A 16,837-nucleotide genomic window follows, 5' to 3' on the forward strand; every position below is an offset into this window, starting at 1 on the left:
GGCCTGACTCCTTGGCCGAGGACAGGAACTGGGCTCCCTCACTGCTTAGCTCCGTAAGGGAAAGTGCTGAGAGCTTTGTTCTCAAGGCTCTTCCATTCCAGCTGAGAACATTAATCAGCACACATGAAATGGTGATGAAATGGTCAATTGTCAGGCACTGACTGTAAAGTTAGTAAGTTCAGCTAAAGGGAAGACCAGTCAGCAGCAGGGAAGGGATTGTGACCGCAGCTCGCAGAAAGGAGGCAAGCCTTCTGCTAGGAGAAGTTCACGTGCTAGGAGGAGACTTTGTCGCTAGCCATCATTTTCCAAAAGTTACTTAGAAATTAGTAGCTGCTTCCAGCCTCTTGATATTCTTAAAGTTTCTCCAGGGCCGTCATCTTGAGGAACAATGATACAGACTTTGAAAGTTAAAAGAAAAATGTCAGGCTGATCACATTTTGGGATTGAAAGGGACCTTAAAAGTGATGAGATTAAATTCTTCACCCAATGCAAAAAGCTGTCTTACAGCTTCTCTGACAGACAGTTGTCCAGATCCTCCTTGATTGCATCTAGTAACCGAGTGCTCATTACTTTAAAAGACAATCTCTTCCACCATCTGACAGCTTTACTTAATAGAAACTCCCTTCTACTGAATGATTATCTGTTTCTCTGTGACTCTCTGTGGTCAGTAGACGGTCTCTCCCTGGGCTCTCTTGTATTCCCTCAGTGGGAATTTTTTTAATCCATAACCAGAGTGCTATAGAAAGACTACAGAGAAGCACAGATTGGCCTTAGCATACTGGTGACTCCCTAATGGATCAGTCAACATTTATCCAGCAGTTCCTAAGCAGTGTGAAGAACTAGTTCTGCCTTGGGCTTGGATGTCCACAGAAAGGCCCCTGTAAGCTAGTCACAGAGCAGAAACCCGCTGCAAGGAGCCGATGGCCCATGCCTTGTCCCTGGTCTCACAGTCCCGGGCTGCACGCCAGCTGATGGAGAGGACCCAGTCGTCCAACATGGAGACCCGGCTGGATGCCATGAAGGAACTGGCCAAGCTGTCTGCTGACGTGACCTTTGCCACCGAGTTCATCAACATGGATGGCATCATCGTGCTGACACGGCTCGTGGAAAGTGGTACCAAGCTCTTGTCCCAGTGAGTGTTACTGAGGTCTTGCTCAGGGGGTTTCAGACATTGACTGCACTCCGTAGGGCATCCTGTTCCCTTTTCACTGAGTCACACGAGTTTATTGAACACCTGCATAGAGAGCAGTGTGCCAAGCACAAGGGCACACGCAGAGGGGTATAAGTCACTATTGTGGTCCTAAATCTTGCAGTCTAATGAAGTAGCAGTAAAAGTAGGGGCTATGAAGACAGGAAGAGAGAGGTCAGTTCAGTCTGACCTGTTAATTTATGGAAAATGATTGGCCTGATGGAGGTTAGTGAGCAGACTGTTACCGACTGGAACAGGTGTCTGACCACTCTGTCCCCCACTCCTGTCCTCTTCTCACTCCATATATGCACCTGCACATGCAAGCCTTCCTCTGTGTTTACCATAGGCTACCCCCTCCCCATTCACCATCTCCTTGCAACCTGTTTGCACAGGAAGGAGAGAGTCAGAACTTCGCTATATACTGCGAACATCTGTACGACACTCCGGTGTTAAGATGAATGTGGTGGGAACCATCTTGTGATCACAGTGAATACACAGATGTTTAGTTTGCCCTCTAAGCTTGCGGAGCCCAAGCTGGCAGAGAGGGAGTCAGAAATCTTCTTTCAGCCAATGGATCCACTATTGAAATTTGGAGCCAAACCGAGCAGCTAATCATGGGTATTTGTTTTAAGTCTTGGATTTCCCAGCTGCATGGAAATCCTGAAGCCTTCAGCTGCTATCAGCACTGACCCAGGAGTTTTGCAGTCTCCTCAGAGTATAGGATTAGACTGGCCTTCATTTTCTTCTCTTTAAAATAGGGATAATAACTACCTTGCAGGTTGCATGAGGAGTATTAATGAGAAGGGATTGAGCATGCTGTATGTAAACAGGAATATGGTCTGAATTGCAGAGCACCGTACAGATTTTTAACAAGCTAAATGTAGAAGAGGAGAGACAAAGGGGGGAAACATTTTTGTCCTTACTGTCTATCGGCAATTGGGAAAGGGCTTTGCATACATCGTTATCTTACCTTCACCACAAGCCTGTGAGGTTAACTCAGTTTTACAGAGGAAGACACTGACGTTTGCAAAGACAAAATGTGTAGAGAGCAAATAGTAAACAGGAATTGAACGTATTGTTTCTTGTAGTGTGCTGCCTTGGCCTAGGGGTGAACATCGGGCAATATTTCCCTTGGGTCCCCCTACCAAGGGTGCGGTTTGACAGTTCTTAACCTCTGTATTATGTTACGTGTGTTTTGCCCCTGTCTCAGCTACAGTGAGATGCTGGCATTCACCCTGACTGCCTTCTTAGAGCTCATGGACCATGGGATTGTCTCCTGGGATATGGTTTCCAGCACCTTCATTAAGCAGGTGAGGGCTCTGCCATGCTGCACTTCTCTCCTCCTTCAGTTGCCAGTTCTCTGAGTTTAAGGAGAGGCGCAGGCAAGGCAGCCATTCTGCACAGGGTTGACCATCTATCCCAAGGCTGAAGTTTTCATCCTGAGGCTCCGCTTCTGTGGCTCCTGCAAAGCTTACTCGTTGTACTCTCGGGACTTTCATGAGAAGATGGACTGGGCTCTCAGGACTGAGTGTGGCCAAAGGGGAGTTGCATAGTCAGTGAGACCTGGGGTAATGCCAGCCAGTCATCCAGCACCATCCCTGTCTTCCTGGGCTCCCCCTTTCCTTTGGGTAAAAACATATTAACTTCATTTGCCTATGTTTCCAAGTCTGCTCTCTGTGCAAGGTAGATGTGCAAGGTAGCCTGTTTGGATCGAGTCTGCCTTCTGTTTACAAATGTGCAACATAGTCTGGATGGTCAGATTGAACTCCGGTGGAAGGGCTACTTCTCCTCTTGCTGTCTTTTCTTCTACAGGAAGGGCCTGTGTCAATTCAGAAAACAGAACTAAAACCAAGGAATGATACATCTGCCAACCTAGAACTACACTCTCATTGGCTTGGGACATTGGGAACTTCCTGATGCTGGAGATATTTAGGCAAAAGTGAAATGACCCCGTGTCAAGGATATAATGGGGATTGATTAGAGGGATTAGATTATAGGACTTTGAGGCCTTTCTACCTCTGCTGTTCAATGTGTGTATAAGAACAGAGTGTATGTCAGGAGAAGAATACATGGAGATAAAATGAGATCCCAGTTGCCATAAGATCCCCCACTTTCTACACACAGCTGTTTTATCCCTGAACACTTATTTGAAAACAAAAGATTGTACCCTTAGATTTTTGAGGAAACACAGTTGACCAAATATTGTAATTTGGAATTCAGTCATCCATGCCTAGGGAATCCCTGGCATATTAGCCAGGGTAGCCTTAAACCAGATACCACTGTCCACCTCAGGGCAGCCACCCAAACGTGGGCAGCATGCTCAGGAGGAGAGAGCCTGTGTGGGCAAGCGTCAGAAACCCAAGCCATCCAGCTCTCCTGGGCCCTGAGCTTCCTAACAGGCCTGCCCCGCTATGGCTTTAGATTGCAGGGTACGTGAGCCAGCCCATGGTGGATGTGTCAATCCTTCAGAGGTCCCTGGCCATCCTGGAGAGCATGGTCTTGAACAGCCAGAGTCTGTACCAGAAGATAGCTGAGGAGATCACCGTGGGACAGCTCATCTCTCACCTCCAGGTGTGAGTAGGAGACCCTGCCCGGCCTTCCCTACCGTTCTCTCCCCTCCTACTCTCTAAGTCTTCCAGTCCTGCTGTGGCTTTGCTTGTGTTCCAAGCTGATGGTCTGCTTGTTCGTTCACTTATCACCACTTCACAGCCCTGCCAGAATTCCTCTTGCAGTTCACACCTGGTTGCGACATGCTCCTGCTTAGCAGCCTCTCCACTTCTCCTTAGGATAAAGTGAAATTCTCCAATCTTCCTGCACCACTGTGGTACCAGACAGAATTTGATGTTTCATCCTCTGTGGGCCAAATGGTCTCTGTTTGTACCTATAATTATACTTGTATAAAATGCTGTATCTTTATTACCTGTCTCTTATTTTAAACTTTGAACTCTCTGGGAATAGGGGCCAATCATTTTGTATCCCCTGTTTGGATTTAAGTAGGCTCTCAGTTAGTATTTGTTGAATGAACCCTTACTGAACTAGCAGTATCCTGTAGGAGGTAGCAGGAAGTACTGCCTAGGGCATGAGTTCAGGTATCAGTTCAAATCCAGGCTCTACTGCCTACCAGGTCTCTGCCTTCCGGCCTCCTCTTGAGACTGGGGTGAATCATCCCCATCTCTCAGACTTACGGGGATCAGAGGAGATAAAAGATCTGGCACAGTGGCCAGCACAGGATAAAGATTCAATAAATTCAAGAGGTTTTTTGCTTTTGTTTGATTTTTAAGAGGCTTACCACATCCTAAAGCATTTTACCAGGTAATTACCTCAGAAGACAGATGAACGCTTAGGTGCATTGTCCCTCTCCTCGCCATTCCTTTTACTTTACTTTCAACCATTCTATGCAACTTAAGGGCTGGACTTCCCAAGACAAGGGTGGTAGGACTGCTGGTTTCTTTCTGGCTCTTGTGCCCTTCTTGCATTATGGACACTGGCAAAATGCTGCCAGAATGCCCTGTCAGTTCCAGGGGAAGCCATAGCTCCCCGACCTGGTGTTTACAGCAGCCTTGTCTTTATGCCGCTCTGCTTCCAACCTGTCCTCCCCACTAATCCAAGTACAAAGAAAGCACAGGGATATCTGAAGCTTTGATTTCTCCCTGTCCTTCCAAGGGATTGTTCAGCCTCCTTTTTCCTTCCCCAAAAGCCAAAAAGGTTGATGGAAGTGAGAAGGACATTATAAACTCCAGATGGAGGATTCTGATTTTCCTGACCTCAGACACACCTCTCTGCTTTTTTGTTTCTGAATTGGGAATGACCGGGTGTCTCCCTCAGGGTGCTAGAAGAACATGGCATTTCTCAGCAGTCCTTCCATGAACACTTTCAGCCCGCAGTGTCACCAGAAATGATGTCCTCTGCTGCTTGGGCTGAGGAACCCTTAGTGCCTCCATTAGTCTTCCAAGGTGCCCCCTGCCCAGCCAGGAAGTCCATTGGCTCCCAGAATGCACCAGTGTGGCTCGTGGAGACCGCTTGTCAAGTGCCAGGATTATAAGGTTCAGAGAATGATTGTAGTTGTTTTCTTTGTTTAAAATAGAGTAAGTTTGTAGTTGAAACTTCAAAAATACAGAAAAGCACAAAAAAGTAAATCATTTGCCCATTCTTCCACCTCAGACATAAATGTTAGCATTAAATCGACTGTCCCACCAATCCTTTTTCCTATGCATATTTTTAAGAAAATTGGGATCTTTTATACATGCTATGTGTACCTTGACTTTTTTACAGAATAATATATCTTAAACATTTCCCATGTCAAAAAGTTTTCTAAAAGGGCGGTTTTCAATCATTTTTTGCATCCCAGATGCATTTGAAAATCTAATAGCTGTTATGGACTCTCATTCCTTGAGAAAAATAACACATAGTCAACCATGACATAGACATTTCTAAACCATTTCTAGGGCTCACAGACACTCTGAACCCATCCCTGAATCCCAGCTGAAGAACCTTTACTCTAAAACTTGATTTTTGATGACTACATAGGATTTTAGTGTATATAAACAGTTGCCAGTGTAGACATTTGGATCATTTACTGTTCTTTTTTTTAATAGTACTTTAATGAAACCGTTTGCCAATTAATCTTACACAGTGGTATATTTACTAACTTGGGATAAATTCCTACCAGTGGGAGTGCTGGGTGGAGGAGTACGCCCACTTTTGAGGCTTAGCCCCACACGATTATGATCTGAGTGATTGTGCTAATCTGTCTCTAAGTATCTCGCTGGTTAGTCTTCTAATCCTCCTCTGCCTTCTTTCTCCATTGACACAGCTCCAACCAGGAGATTCAGACCTACGCCATTGCACTGATTAATGCACTTTTTCTGAAGGCTCCTGAGGACAAGCGACAGGTCTGTGGCTGCCTTTTCAGCTTTCATCTCCCAAGAGACGAATTCTCACCCCCCGCCCCCCCTTTGCTGTATAGAGAGCAGAAACCCAGTTCTCCCAAGAGCCCTTCCTCCTTGGGAAGAGTGGCTTTGCTAAAGAGGACCCAGTAGAACAAGGAGAGAAACCAGCTGGGTCGTAGGTCTGAGCAGGGGCCTATAAACTTCTTACTCCAGAGGGCCAGGAAGTAAATAATTTTTCACTCTAGGGCCGTGGTGTATGTGGCAACTATTCAGCCTTGCCCCTGTAGCCAAAAGCAGCCTCAGACAGTAGATAAACAAATGGGTGTGGCTGTCTTCCAGTCAGACCTTATATGCACAATCAAGAGACAAGCTTAGTTTGGCCATAGTTTCCTGAGCCTGGGTCAGAGGATCAAGGAAGAGGACACCCTCTGGGTATCACTGTCAGTGCAAGGAGACCAAACAGATGACATTCTTAAGGAAGCAGGAGTAGAGGGACTTAGTATGAAGCTTCATGTATAAAGATCCTCTGATCCAGGTTCTCAGCTTATTTCTGCCCCTATTAACTAGCTGTGTGACATTACACAAATCACTCTAACTTCTCTGAACCCCAGTTCAGAACCCCGGTTTCTTTCTTTTGAACCTGTCATATGGGAGCAACAACATTGCCCCCATTCACTTCATAAGGATGTCATGAGGAAAAACAAGACCCCTCTCTGACAAGTGAGGAAACCAGTAATCAGCTGGGCAGAGGAACCAGCACCGACCTAGGAGCCCAGGGGCTGGAGGCTAAGTACTTCTGCCACCGGTGGGCGAATGCTTTAATGTCTCTGGGTCTCAGTTTCTCTAAACGAAAGACCAGGTTAAATGACATCTAACACTGATGTTCTAGATTTCTCTGGCAAAAGCCCAAGTAGTATACAAAAGAAAGACTTTTCAATTCCCTGTCAATACCATGGGCTCAGTAAGGTGGAATTCACGGGGGACCCTGTACCAAGCTCTTGGTGGATTTCGTGGGAGGACCAAGAGCATCTGCGGTTCTGTCTGTCCTTGTCTGTGTTAGATGGCTTTGCTTTGTTAATCTGTTCCTTCCGAGTCCTGTTTTGCGTGTAAGCAGAAAGCTCATACTTCCATCTGCTTCTCTCTGTGCTTTTTGCTTCTGCCGGCAGGACAAGCACCTTAATCCTCTAGACCTGCCTGTCACTGTAAGTAGCTCCACTGTGTGGAAAGGGCCCCTGCTCTCTTCCAGGTGGGAGGTCAAAGCTGGGCAAGCGTCTCAGTATCTGATCAGACGTCCAGGACACTCCCAAGACCCAGGGAGAGACCGTGTGCTATAAATCTCATTTATCAGGACAGTAGGGAAGTGCTGCAGATTAGAATCACTTAAAGGATTAAGGGGACGCCGCCTGCCCCAGGGAGTGAAGCCTAGTCTTCCCTTTGTGGCCTGCCTTTACATGGTGGGTCTGTGGTTGAGCCAGGCATGATCAGATTCAGAAACAGCCTGTGGCTTTCCTCTAGATAGCACAGAGGCCTTGGCTTCCAGCTTGGTATAACAAAGATAAAGGTAATCCATGTCCTTTTGGATGCTTACTAGCTTGTAGGAATTTGAAACGGTTTAGACAGTTGACAGAAGGGAATCTGAATGCCCCCTTCTTGGTTAGAGGGAGCTCTCAAGAGGTTGGCTTGGTGAGGATATGAAGAAGGATGAGTATTTCCCCCGGCACCACAGAGAAGCTTTTGGTCTGAGCCTTAACATTCTAGCAGTAGCCACTGTCAATCACCCACTTTGAGTTGTCCACAGCAAGATTTCATCTCAAGCCCACCTCCTGTAGCTGCCAAAGACGTTTCTAGACCACCTTCCTCCTCTGCTAGCTAGTGTGTGCTCAGGGGATGCAAAGTAAAATTTAATGTTCCTGTCAGCATCAGCTGTTTGGAGTATGGCTAGAAATCTAGAAGGAGAGAGAAAGGCCTTGCAGCTCTGAGAAAAATGACGGTGCTCATGGATATTGCTCCATAGGAGAGGTGTGACAGCTCCCTCAGGCCCACTGATTTAGAATTACCTATAAAATTAAATTAAGGCAGCAGTTTAGAAAGTGAAGTCATACTAATTAACACTATAAGAAGGGATGGCTGACATTGGAAGGAGGAGACAGAAGGATTATGAAAAGCTGTCAGAAAAATTAAAACCGTAGTCATCTGGGACCATTTTGTTTAGGGAGAAATAGCGTCACGTTCAATAGCTCCTTCGGGTTTTACAGTGTCACAACACAGTATAACTGATGTTCTTTCTGATGAAGCCAAGCCCTTGGTAATGATTAAATTATAATCACTATAGTCTCTCTGGAAGTAAAGAACTGTATATGATACAATTTTAGGAGATTTGCATAGGAAAAGTCAAGATAAGGTTCTGAAAGGACCCTAAAGCTTTGCTCCCTGGAAGATTCACTTATGTAGCAGACTTTCTTTCCTGAGTGTGCTAATAAGTAAATAAAGTGCTACTGTCAAAATCTAAATCAAATATAATAAAAAAGGTGACTCTGTTATAACAAATTACCCCAAAGCACCCAACACGTTCTCTGTAAACCAGTCAGAGGCTCTTCACGGACCCCTGGCCAGCTCAGAAATGCCACGCCCTGGCTCTGTCTGCTGGTAGCTGGTGTGGCTCTAGGGGTATGGTGGGGGTGCTGGGTCCGGAGCCCTTCACCCACTTTGGAGTCATGTTTTGTTGGAGTCCCTTCTAGCCTTGTGGCGGGTGGTGTCTGCCTGGAATGGTGCATGTAGCTGGGGAACCTTCATGCTGCTCTGTGCTCCGTGCGCGCTGTTCCATCCACCAACATCCTTGTAACACAAGCGTCTCGTCCTGAAGCAGTCTTTGTCCCTCCTGCAGATGATGCAGTTGATCGTGCCACAGGAAGGGAAACCCCATTCTAGTCAATTTGCACTCATGAAAAAATGTGAGAGAATTTGTCTGAGCAGAAAATACGTTTGATGGTCCTTGGGTCTTTCATTCTGTTTGCCCGCTTTTCATTTGAAAGGGAAAAATATGTAAAAGAAAAATCCCCAGAGCTGTGACACCACCTTGCTCTTAGCTGTCATGGCTGTGTGCCTGCCACCTTGCCTTACATTGGCTTACTTTTCTCCATAGGATATGGCCAATGCATTTGCACAGAAGCACCTTCGGTCCATAATCCTAAATGTAAGTTCCTGGAACAAACTGTGTTTTGTTACTATTGTTGTTGTGTTATTATTTATAACAATTATTACTATTCTTGTTATTACTGAAATTTTTGAGTGGGGAGGGTATTCAGAGGGAACTTAACAGTAGGTGCTGCACACGTCTTACACTGGGAAGCTTTTTCTTTTAGTCCTCCATAAGCAGAGTTGTCTCTGGGAGGCTGTGCCCCCAGGACTTGCAGAGCCTCTAAGGAGGTACTGAGGCCAGCCATGTGGGGTTGCTCTGCCACTCCAAAAATGTCTAACCAGAGGGAGTGTGTTAAACTAGGCACAAAGGAAAGTAATTCATTCAACTCACACCAGTCATAAACCTGAGTTGTGTGGGGTGCTAGTGATGATAAAACGTGTGTTTGTTCTGAAAGAACTTCCAGGGCAGTAGGAAAGGTAAGTGGTCACAGCACTGTGTAGTCAGTGGTTTCATAATTTATGGTCTTGGAGATTTCAGAGGAGGAGGAGTCAGTCCTGCCTGGAAGGAGAGAGGTGAGGAAGCCCTTAGGGGAATGTCTTCACGTGAAGCTGAGACAAGTAAAAGACCCAGAAGAAAAGAATTCCAGTAGTGGGTGGCTAGAATCCAGAAGGAGTGTGTGACTGAGTAGAGAGAGGGTGGGACAAGGAGCATTATTTGTGAGGCTAGAGGGGTGGCAGAGACTAGATCAGGTAGGACTGTAGTCTTTTTTCCCAAGGGCAAGTAAAGGAATTTAATCAGGGTGGTGAAATAACTAGACTGGCATTTTAGAAAAATCATACCATAAGACCTATGTGTCCTTAGGGGGATATGAGGGAGGAGAAGAGGGAGTTGGTGGGGAAAGGGAGGCATTTGAGAGAGGGGATTGTAGGGTGGGAGGAGCCAAGGATCTGGATTAAAATCAGATCATTTTATCAGTTGTCAAAAATAAGGGGGAAAAACTGAGAGACAACAGTAGTCAGGTGTGAAAGGCTTAATCATTCTGAGCATGAACTTGGGAGTCAGCAGCCCCCACTGCCATTAACCAATCTTTGATCTAGAGCAATTCACTTAACTTCTGCGGGCTTCAATTTGCTCATCTAGATGTGAGGACTAAATGAGCTAATATATATACAGTGCTAGCAGGGTGCCTGGCACTTGCTAAACACTCCATTCGTGTTGGCAGTTTTCTCTGAACAGGATAGAAAGGTGATAGAATTCACAAAGTAAGCTCTGAGCATTTGTGAGGTTGCACTGTCAGCTGCTCTAAACACGCAGAGCTCACCAGACGTCACCTTGCAGAACTAGCTCCTGCCTGCTGACCTTTTCCCTGGTCACAGCACCTGCCAGCCTGGCAGGAGGGACCTGGACAGATGCACTCTGTCTGCAGGTGATGGAGAGGAAGCACACTGGTGCCCATGCATTCTCCTCCACATTCCTGAGCAGCTGTCCTGGGCGCTGTAACCTCTGCCTGTGTGGGAGCAAGAGTGACCTTCTGAGTGAAATTTAATGAATTTCAAAGCTTATTATTTACTTAAACGGGGTTAGAAGCTCAGCTCATTTCTGGACAAACCTTGTAAACAAACAGAGATTCCACTAGAGAAGGCAGTTCAATGTCAGGGCTCAGGACTTAAGTGGTCTGCTAGGAAGGTGGTTAACGCCTGGGATTTAACCAACTCAAGCCAGGGTGCAGTCCTTAATGTCCTTGACAGTCAAAGAAGGCTTCAGAGTGGCTTTATGAGTTATGAAGAGAGGTGAGGAGGAAGGAATAGGGATGGACAGGTAGTGGCAGAGGGGGGGACACTGAGAAGGGAAGGGCTCAGGGTGAGGCCGGAGGAGGCGTAGAGGCGATGGAAGTAACAGCGGCAGAGAAAAGACCCTGAGCAGTGAGACTGCAGGGAGGGAGGAAAGGGGACCACGGGAGGAGGGAGGGCAGAGCCGAGAAGGAAATAGGCTGGGAAGGTGGAGGAGACAGTGCAGCTGAGCTCAGGAGGGAGATCTCTTGCTGGAGAGACAGAGGGATTGCACAGGACCGAAGGCACTAGAGAGGGCTGGAGACGGCCACCATGCTGGGAGGAGAGGCCAGGGGGTCAGCACGCTCCAGGGAGGCCTCAGAAGCAGTGTGTGGGCAGAACTTTCTGCAGGTGTGGAAGGCTGTCCATAATGGCAACCACTAACCACATGAAGCCACCCAGTACTTCAGTTATGTCTGGGTGACTGGGAAACTGAATGTTTAATTTTTTTTATTCCAATTTTAAACTTAAATACCCACATGTGGCTTGTAGCTAGCTACTGTATTAGGCTGTGCAGATCTAGAGAAAGAGAGAGAAATGAAGAGCATTCTGAAGTCACAGGGTGGGGAGAGGAAGTCTAGAACACCACCAGCCAGTGGAAATACATGCAAGTCACTTACTTTATTTTAAATGTAGTAGTGATGCTACTGGAAAGGAATAGGGGAAATTTAATTTCAATAACATATTTCATTTAACCCAGTATATCCAAAATGCTATGACTTCAACATGTATTCAACAGAAAGTACTGAGATATTGAACATTTTCTTTTTCCGTATTAAGGCTTTGAGACTCTATGCATTTTTTTATTTACTGCCCATCTCAGTTTGGATTAGACACATTTCAGGTGTTTCAACAGCCTTGTGGCTAGTGGCTACCAAACTGTACTGTACATAGGTCTAAAGAGACTCATCTCAAGTCCCAGAGCAAGCTGCAGAGAGAGCTGACCTAAAGTAGAGGAGCTCTAGAAAGACTGATTTATTAGAGTCAGTTCCAGGGTGGGGCTGTCCAGTAGAACTTTCTGTGATAATGGAAGTGCTCCATATCTACTCTAATACTGGTGGTGGCCACTAGCCACATATGCCTATTGAGCTCAAGATGTGGCTACTGTGATTGAGAGTCTGGATTCTTAACTTCAGTTCATGTTCACCAACTTAAAATGTATTTAGGCACATGTGGCTATTGGCCACCGTGTTGAACAGCACTGCTGTGGACATAGAACTAGGCCGAATAAGAGGACCTGAAAGACACGGAGGGTATGTTTGGGAGATAGGGCGTCAGCCTCTACTGGGCAAGAAAAGACCAAGAGTGACAAGACTCAGGATGCTGGGGGAGACAGAGGGAGTGAGAAATGCGAGGGAGCCAGCAGGCAAGAGTGAGGGATCATGGGAGGGAGCACGACGGCGAGAGACAAGCACACAGCCCAGCATCGCTGTGCCCTGGGGATAGCGGGAGAGGAGGTGTGCAAGCAAAGGACCGAGGTGGAGCAAGAGAGCAGAGGGGCCCAAAGTGGGGGGCACCAGAGGGACCGTGGGGGTGATGGACTGAGCAGGGTGAGGGGCACAGAAAGGGAGCAGAGGACAGAAAGGGACACAGGGGTGCTGTACACAGGGTGAGTGGAGAGAAGGGGAGAGAGTGAAGGGTTGGGCAGGGCGTTAGATGTCCCCCTTTGTGTGTGTGATACTATTTAAAGAAAATGACTTTTTCTAAAGCTTCTCCACTCAGTGAGGCCATCCAAAACATTTTATTTTTCTAAGAGAAAACAAAGGAACCTTACTGTCCAACTCTGCGAGCAACTCTTGCTCTGTGCCCTCTTGTGTTGGCCTGAGCAGGCCTGTATAGTAGCCAGTTGGAATGGGGGCCCGCTGCTCACCTCCCCTCTCCTAATCTTAATGAGGAGTCTTGCAGTGTGGCGGGTGCAGCCTCCCCCTTCGTCCCACTCACCCTGCCCAGGGGAGTGCAGAGAAAGGACTGCCTCGGGTCTGCAGTGAATCATCTCTGCCTGAATCAAGCCCATTCAGACTCCATCCCCTTCTAGAACATGAAGTCCCTGTGTGTGGGAGGAAAGCCCTGCTCCCTGCCTGGCATACTTTCTTTTTCACCAGCACAGATGTGACTCTTCAGCAAAAGAAAATCAGCTCAACCCTCAGCTCCCTGCCTTTGCTTTTTCCAGCATGTGATCCGAGGGAACCGCCCGATCAAAACTGAGATGGCCCATCAGCTGTATGTCCTGCAAGTCCTGACCTTTAACCTCCTGGAAGAAAGGATGATGACCAAGATGGACCCCAGTGACCAGGTAGGTGGTGCTGAGTGGGACGGAGCTTTCCTGGTATGAACCATGTGCTGCCTGACATACGTTCCGCCCTTAGTCTACGTGTCGAGCAGCTGCTGCGTGTCAGGGACAGTGCCTGGTCTGCAGGAATGGTTTGTGAAGTCGCTGGGGAGATGTAGCTCTGTGCCTCACCGTCATTGCTTCCTGGTGGGTGGCTGTCGGCCAAGCCCACCTCTGCCCTGCTAAGGGGAGGTGGTGCCCCTCAGAGTTCTGTCCCCCAAAGCCTGACTCACTCTTTCTTGGCCTTGCTTCCCTTGGTTAGCAGACTCACCTGCTGGTTGTCTGTTTCACTTCTCAGGCTCAAAGAGACATTATATTTGAACTGAGGAGGATTGCATTTGATGCCGAGTCAGACCCCAGCACTGTCCCTGGAAGTGGGACTGAAAAACGCAAAGCCATGTACACCAAGGACTACAAAATGCTGGGATTTACTGTAAGTTTCCCGAAGCACAGATGTTGGTAGGCCTTCTCCCCTGGCAGGAAGTCCGGGGGCCCGCCCAGACAAAGCCCTGAGACCCTTCCCTCCTCCTGGTGGCCCTGGGATAGATAGTTGACCCTAAGAGGCGGCTGGAGGGGCTTTGATGCCTGGTTTGCTTCGGTGGTGCCAGGGTCACAGGTTTCCATGTGCCATTTGGCCCTGGGAAACAAACCCCTCATACAAGGGCCAGAGTCAGCCAAATAGGCAGGGAAGGGACCTGTCACAAAGCTAGGTTCTTTGAAAGCTAGAGTGGATATTTTGTGATAGGATACAGCTTGAGGATGGAGTTAATTCATTAAATATTTACTACACACCTACTCAGTGCCCTGTGGTATACTAGGCGCTGGGAAGACACACAGAGTTGAGCGCTCAGGCTCCTAGCAGAGCCAGGTGTGGGAAGAGGGCTAGGAAAGAGGTAAGACCCAGGTACGGAGGCTGGTGGTGGGCCTTCCGCTGAAGCGATGCTGCCCACAGGGAGGCTACTGAGTCTCAGAGTGGGTTTCTTTTTTCTCCAGAACCATATCAACCCAGCAATGGACTTCACCCAGACTCCTCCTGGAATGCTGGCCTTGGACAACATGCTGTATTTGGCTAAAGTCCACCAGGACACCTACATCCGGGTAAAAGCTGGGGCCAGCTCTCAGTCCTGTGCTGCGTCGCTCGCCTCCCTCTCTCACCTGCCTTCCCTCTTTCGCCCCAGATTGTCTTGGAGAACAGCAGCCGAGAAGACAAACATGAATGTCCCTTTGGCCGCAGTGCCATCGAGCTCACCAAAATGCTCTGTGAAATCCTGCAGGTTGGGGAACTACGTAAGTCTGCAGCTCCCTCTCTTCCTGCAGCCATTCCTTACAATCAGGAGCCTGGTGAGGCTAAAAGTTATGAAGTTAGGTGTCAGTGGGACTGGACAACCTTATTGTGCATTTTTTTAAGTCACTGAGTGAGCTGCCATCCATCTTATCCTTGTTGATGGGAATCATGGCTGTCGCCTTGTTTGAGCTGGTAATTTAAACATGTTCAAGCACTGTGCTGCCTCTGTCTGCTCCTGTGTATAAGAGTAGCCGAGTCCATAAGAGGGTAGAGCCCGACCAAGGGGAAGAGCCCCTGAGAAGGAAGCTAGGGAAGCAGAGGAAGCCCCATGTCACAGCCTCATTAGCCTGGGCCTCGCTCCACTTTTGTTCCTTGGGACGTGGGAGCAGAGGACCCAGAGTTTCAGGACGTGAGCTCCCGGGCCCCTTTGGGTAGACCATTCCTACCTGCGTGTTCCTTTCCTTCCACAGCAAACGAAGGACGCAACGACTACCACCCGATGTTCTTTACCCATGACCGGGCATTCGAAGAGCTCTTTGGGATCTGCATCCAGCTGTTGAACAAGACCTGGAAGGAGATGAGGGCAACAGCTGAGGACTTCAACAAGGTCCGTGTCACAGAGCTCTGCGGTCCACAGGCTGCAACCCTCACGTGACAGCTGTGACAGCTGTGACAGCTGGCTAGAGCCTGGTGAATCTCTGAACTGGACAACCAGTTTGGTCTGCAGCTCAGAGTCCCAAGACTGAGGCAGGCACTGAAGAGCCTCGGTCCCCTCTGGTTGTGCTGCTTTTGTAACCCTGAGCAGGTGTCCAACCCTTGGTGCCCTGGCCCCTCACTTATCCAGTCGAGCCAGCGCTTGTCCTGCTTGGCTTCCTTAGGGGGCAGGAGGATAAGCATCATAATCACAGCTGTAGGTTATTGAGCACTTGTGTGCGGGCGCTGTTGCAGTTTTGTGCACTGGAAGTGGCAGGGAGGATGGATTGGAATGATGTACATGTCAAGGTCATTGCTCATGCAATCTGAGTGCCCACTTGCTGGCGAGCACTGCTAGGCCCTCAAAGGCTGACAGTCTAGGAGCTGAGTATTTTGAAACTGCTCGTCTCATTGTATAACATTTGGGGAATATAAAGAAGGAAAAGTTCTCTATAGCTCCACCATCCAGCCATGACCATTTTTATGTTTCCCTCTAGTCTTTTTTCCTATAGATTTTTCCTTCATTGGTGGAGAGCTGACTAGACGTGTGGTATGATACTGTTTTTCTCTTTAGCTTTTATTGTTTTAGGGGAAGTAACACATTTTTTTAACACACCATATAGCATCTCGTAATCCTTAAAGCAGCACATTACAGAATATGGGTCTTTTTCTTGCTTTAAAGATGAGTAGATGGAGGCCTGAGAGACTAAATGACTTGCTCAAGGAACAGACTGAGGGACAGAGTCAAGATCTGAACCCATTTCTCCCTGACTCTAAAAATCTATGCTCATTCCACCACACCATTAACTAATTGAAATGTGTGAGAAACAAAGCATTTGTCAGCATCAGCCATTTGTCCTCAGTAACCCTGCAAGGAAAAGTGCCTTAGGCAGGTGGCGCCCCTACTCGTTCAGCAGACGTCCGGTGCGCCTGCTGCGCCCCAGACCCAGAGTCCGCCATCGGTCTGTACAGCAGCGGCGAGGCAGCGGCCTTCCTCTCCCCTTAGGTTATGCAGGTAGTCCGAGAGCAGATCACTCGAGCTTTGCCCTCCAAACCCAACTCTTTGGATCAGTTCAAGAGCAAACTCCGTAGCCTGAGCTACTCTGAGATTCTGCGACTGCGCCAGTCCGAGAGGCTGAGTCAGGATGACTTCCAGTCTCCGCCAATTGTGTAAGTGCCAACCTGGACTGGGCACCAGCTCTGCCTGCCTTCAGAAGCCCTGCTTGTCCCTGTGACCATCCCCTTCCTCTGGTGCATGTCCACCCCAGGGAACTGAGGGAGAAGATCCAGCCCGAGATCCTTGAGCTGATCAAGCAGCAGCGCTTGAACCGGCTCTGTGAGGGCAGCAGTTTCCGGAAGATCGGGAATCGCCGAAGGCAAGGTGAGGGGGGCCTGGGCCTGGGCTGGGCCTTCCTGCCCCGAGTCCCTGCTGGAAGGGAGCCTGCCCCCATGGCCCTGCAGGAAGCAGGCAGGGAGCAAGCCAT

At 48.2% G+C, this 16,837-nt stretch overlaps 1 protein-coding gene and 1 long non-coding RNA gene across 6 annotated transcripts in view; one reads left to right on the forward strand and one right to left on the reverse strand.

The window, feature by feature from the left end:
* Positions 1–16,837, forward strand: part of ELMO2 (engulfment and cell motility 2) — a 36,071-nt gene that overhangs the window by 13,989 nt on the left and 5,245 nt on the right. For 2 of the 4 annotated variants that reach the window (XM_017653397.3, XM_073236519.1), the window contains exons 6-17: positions 951–1,132; positions 2,400–2,499; positions 3,611–3,762; positions 6,003–6,081; positions 9,221–9,271; positions 13,217–13,339; positions 13,674–13,808; positions 14,369–14,473; positions 14,554–14,662; positions 15,131–15,267; positions 16,360–16,523; positions 16,622–16,734. In XM_017653397.3, coding sequence (XP_017508886.1) covers positions 951–1,132; positions 2,400–2,499; positions 3,611–3,762; positions 6,003–6,081; positions 9,221–9,271; positions 13,217–13,339; positions 13,674–13,808; positions 14,369–14,473; positions 14,554–14,662; positions 15,131–15,267; positions 16,360–16,523; positions 16,622–16,734 — 1,450 coding nt within the window. Of the gene's footprint in view, positions 1–950; positions 1,133–2,399; positions 2,500–3,610; positions 3,763–6,002; positions 6,082–9,220; positions 9,272–13,216; positions 13,340–13,673; positions 13,809–14,368; positions 14,474–14,553; positions 14,663–15,130; positions 15,268–16,359; positions 16,524–16,621; positions 16,735–16,837 lie in introns of those variants that run through there. The other 2 variants (XM_017653398.3, XM_017653399.3) reach the window with 2 other exon arrangements.
* LOC118970224 (uncharacterized) overlaps positions 1–16,837 on the reverse strand; it is a 35,971-nt gene that overhangs the window by 12,891 nt on the left and 6,243 nt on the right. For both annotated transcript variants that reach the window (XR_005058013.2, XR_005058014.2), the window contains exon 2: positions 15,107–15,227. This is a non-coding gene — a long non-coding RNA (uncharacterized lncRNA). The remainder of the gene's footprint in view (positions 1–15,106; positions 15,228–16,837) is intronic.

This window comes from Manis javanica, chromosome 5, assembly GCF_040802235.1.
Source record: "Manis javanica isolate MJ-LG chromosome 5, MJ_LKY, whole genome shotgun sequence".
NCBI lineage: Eukaryota > Metazoa > Chordata > Mammalia > Pholidota > Manidae > Manis > Manis javanica.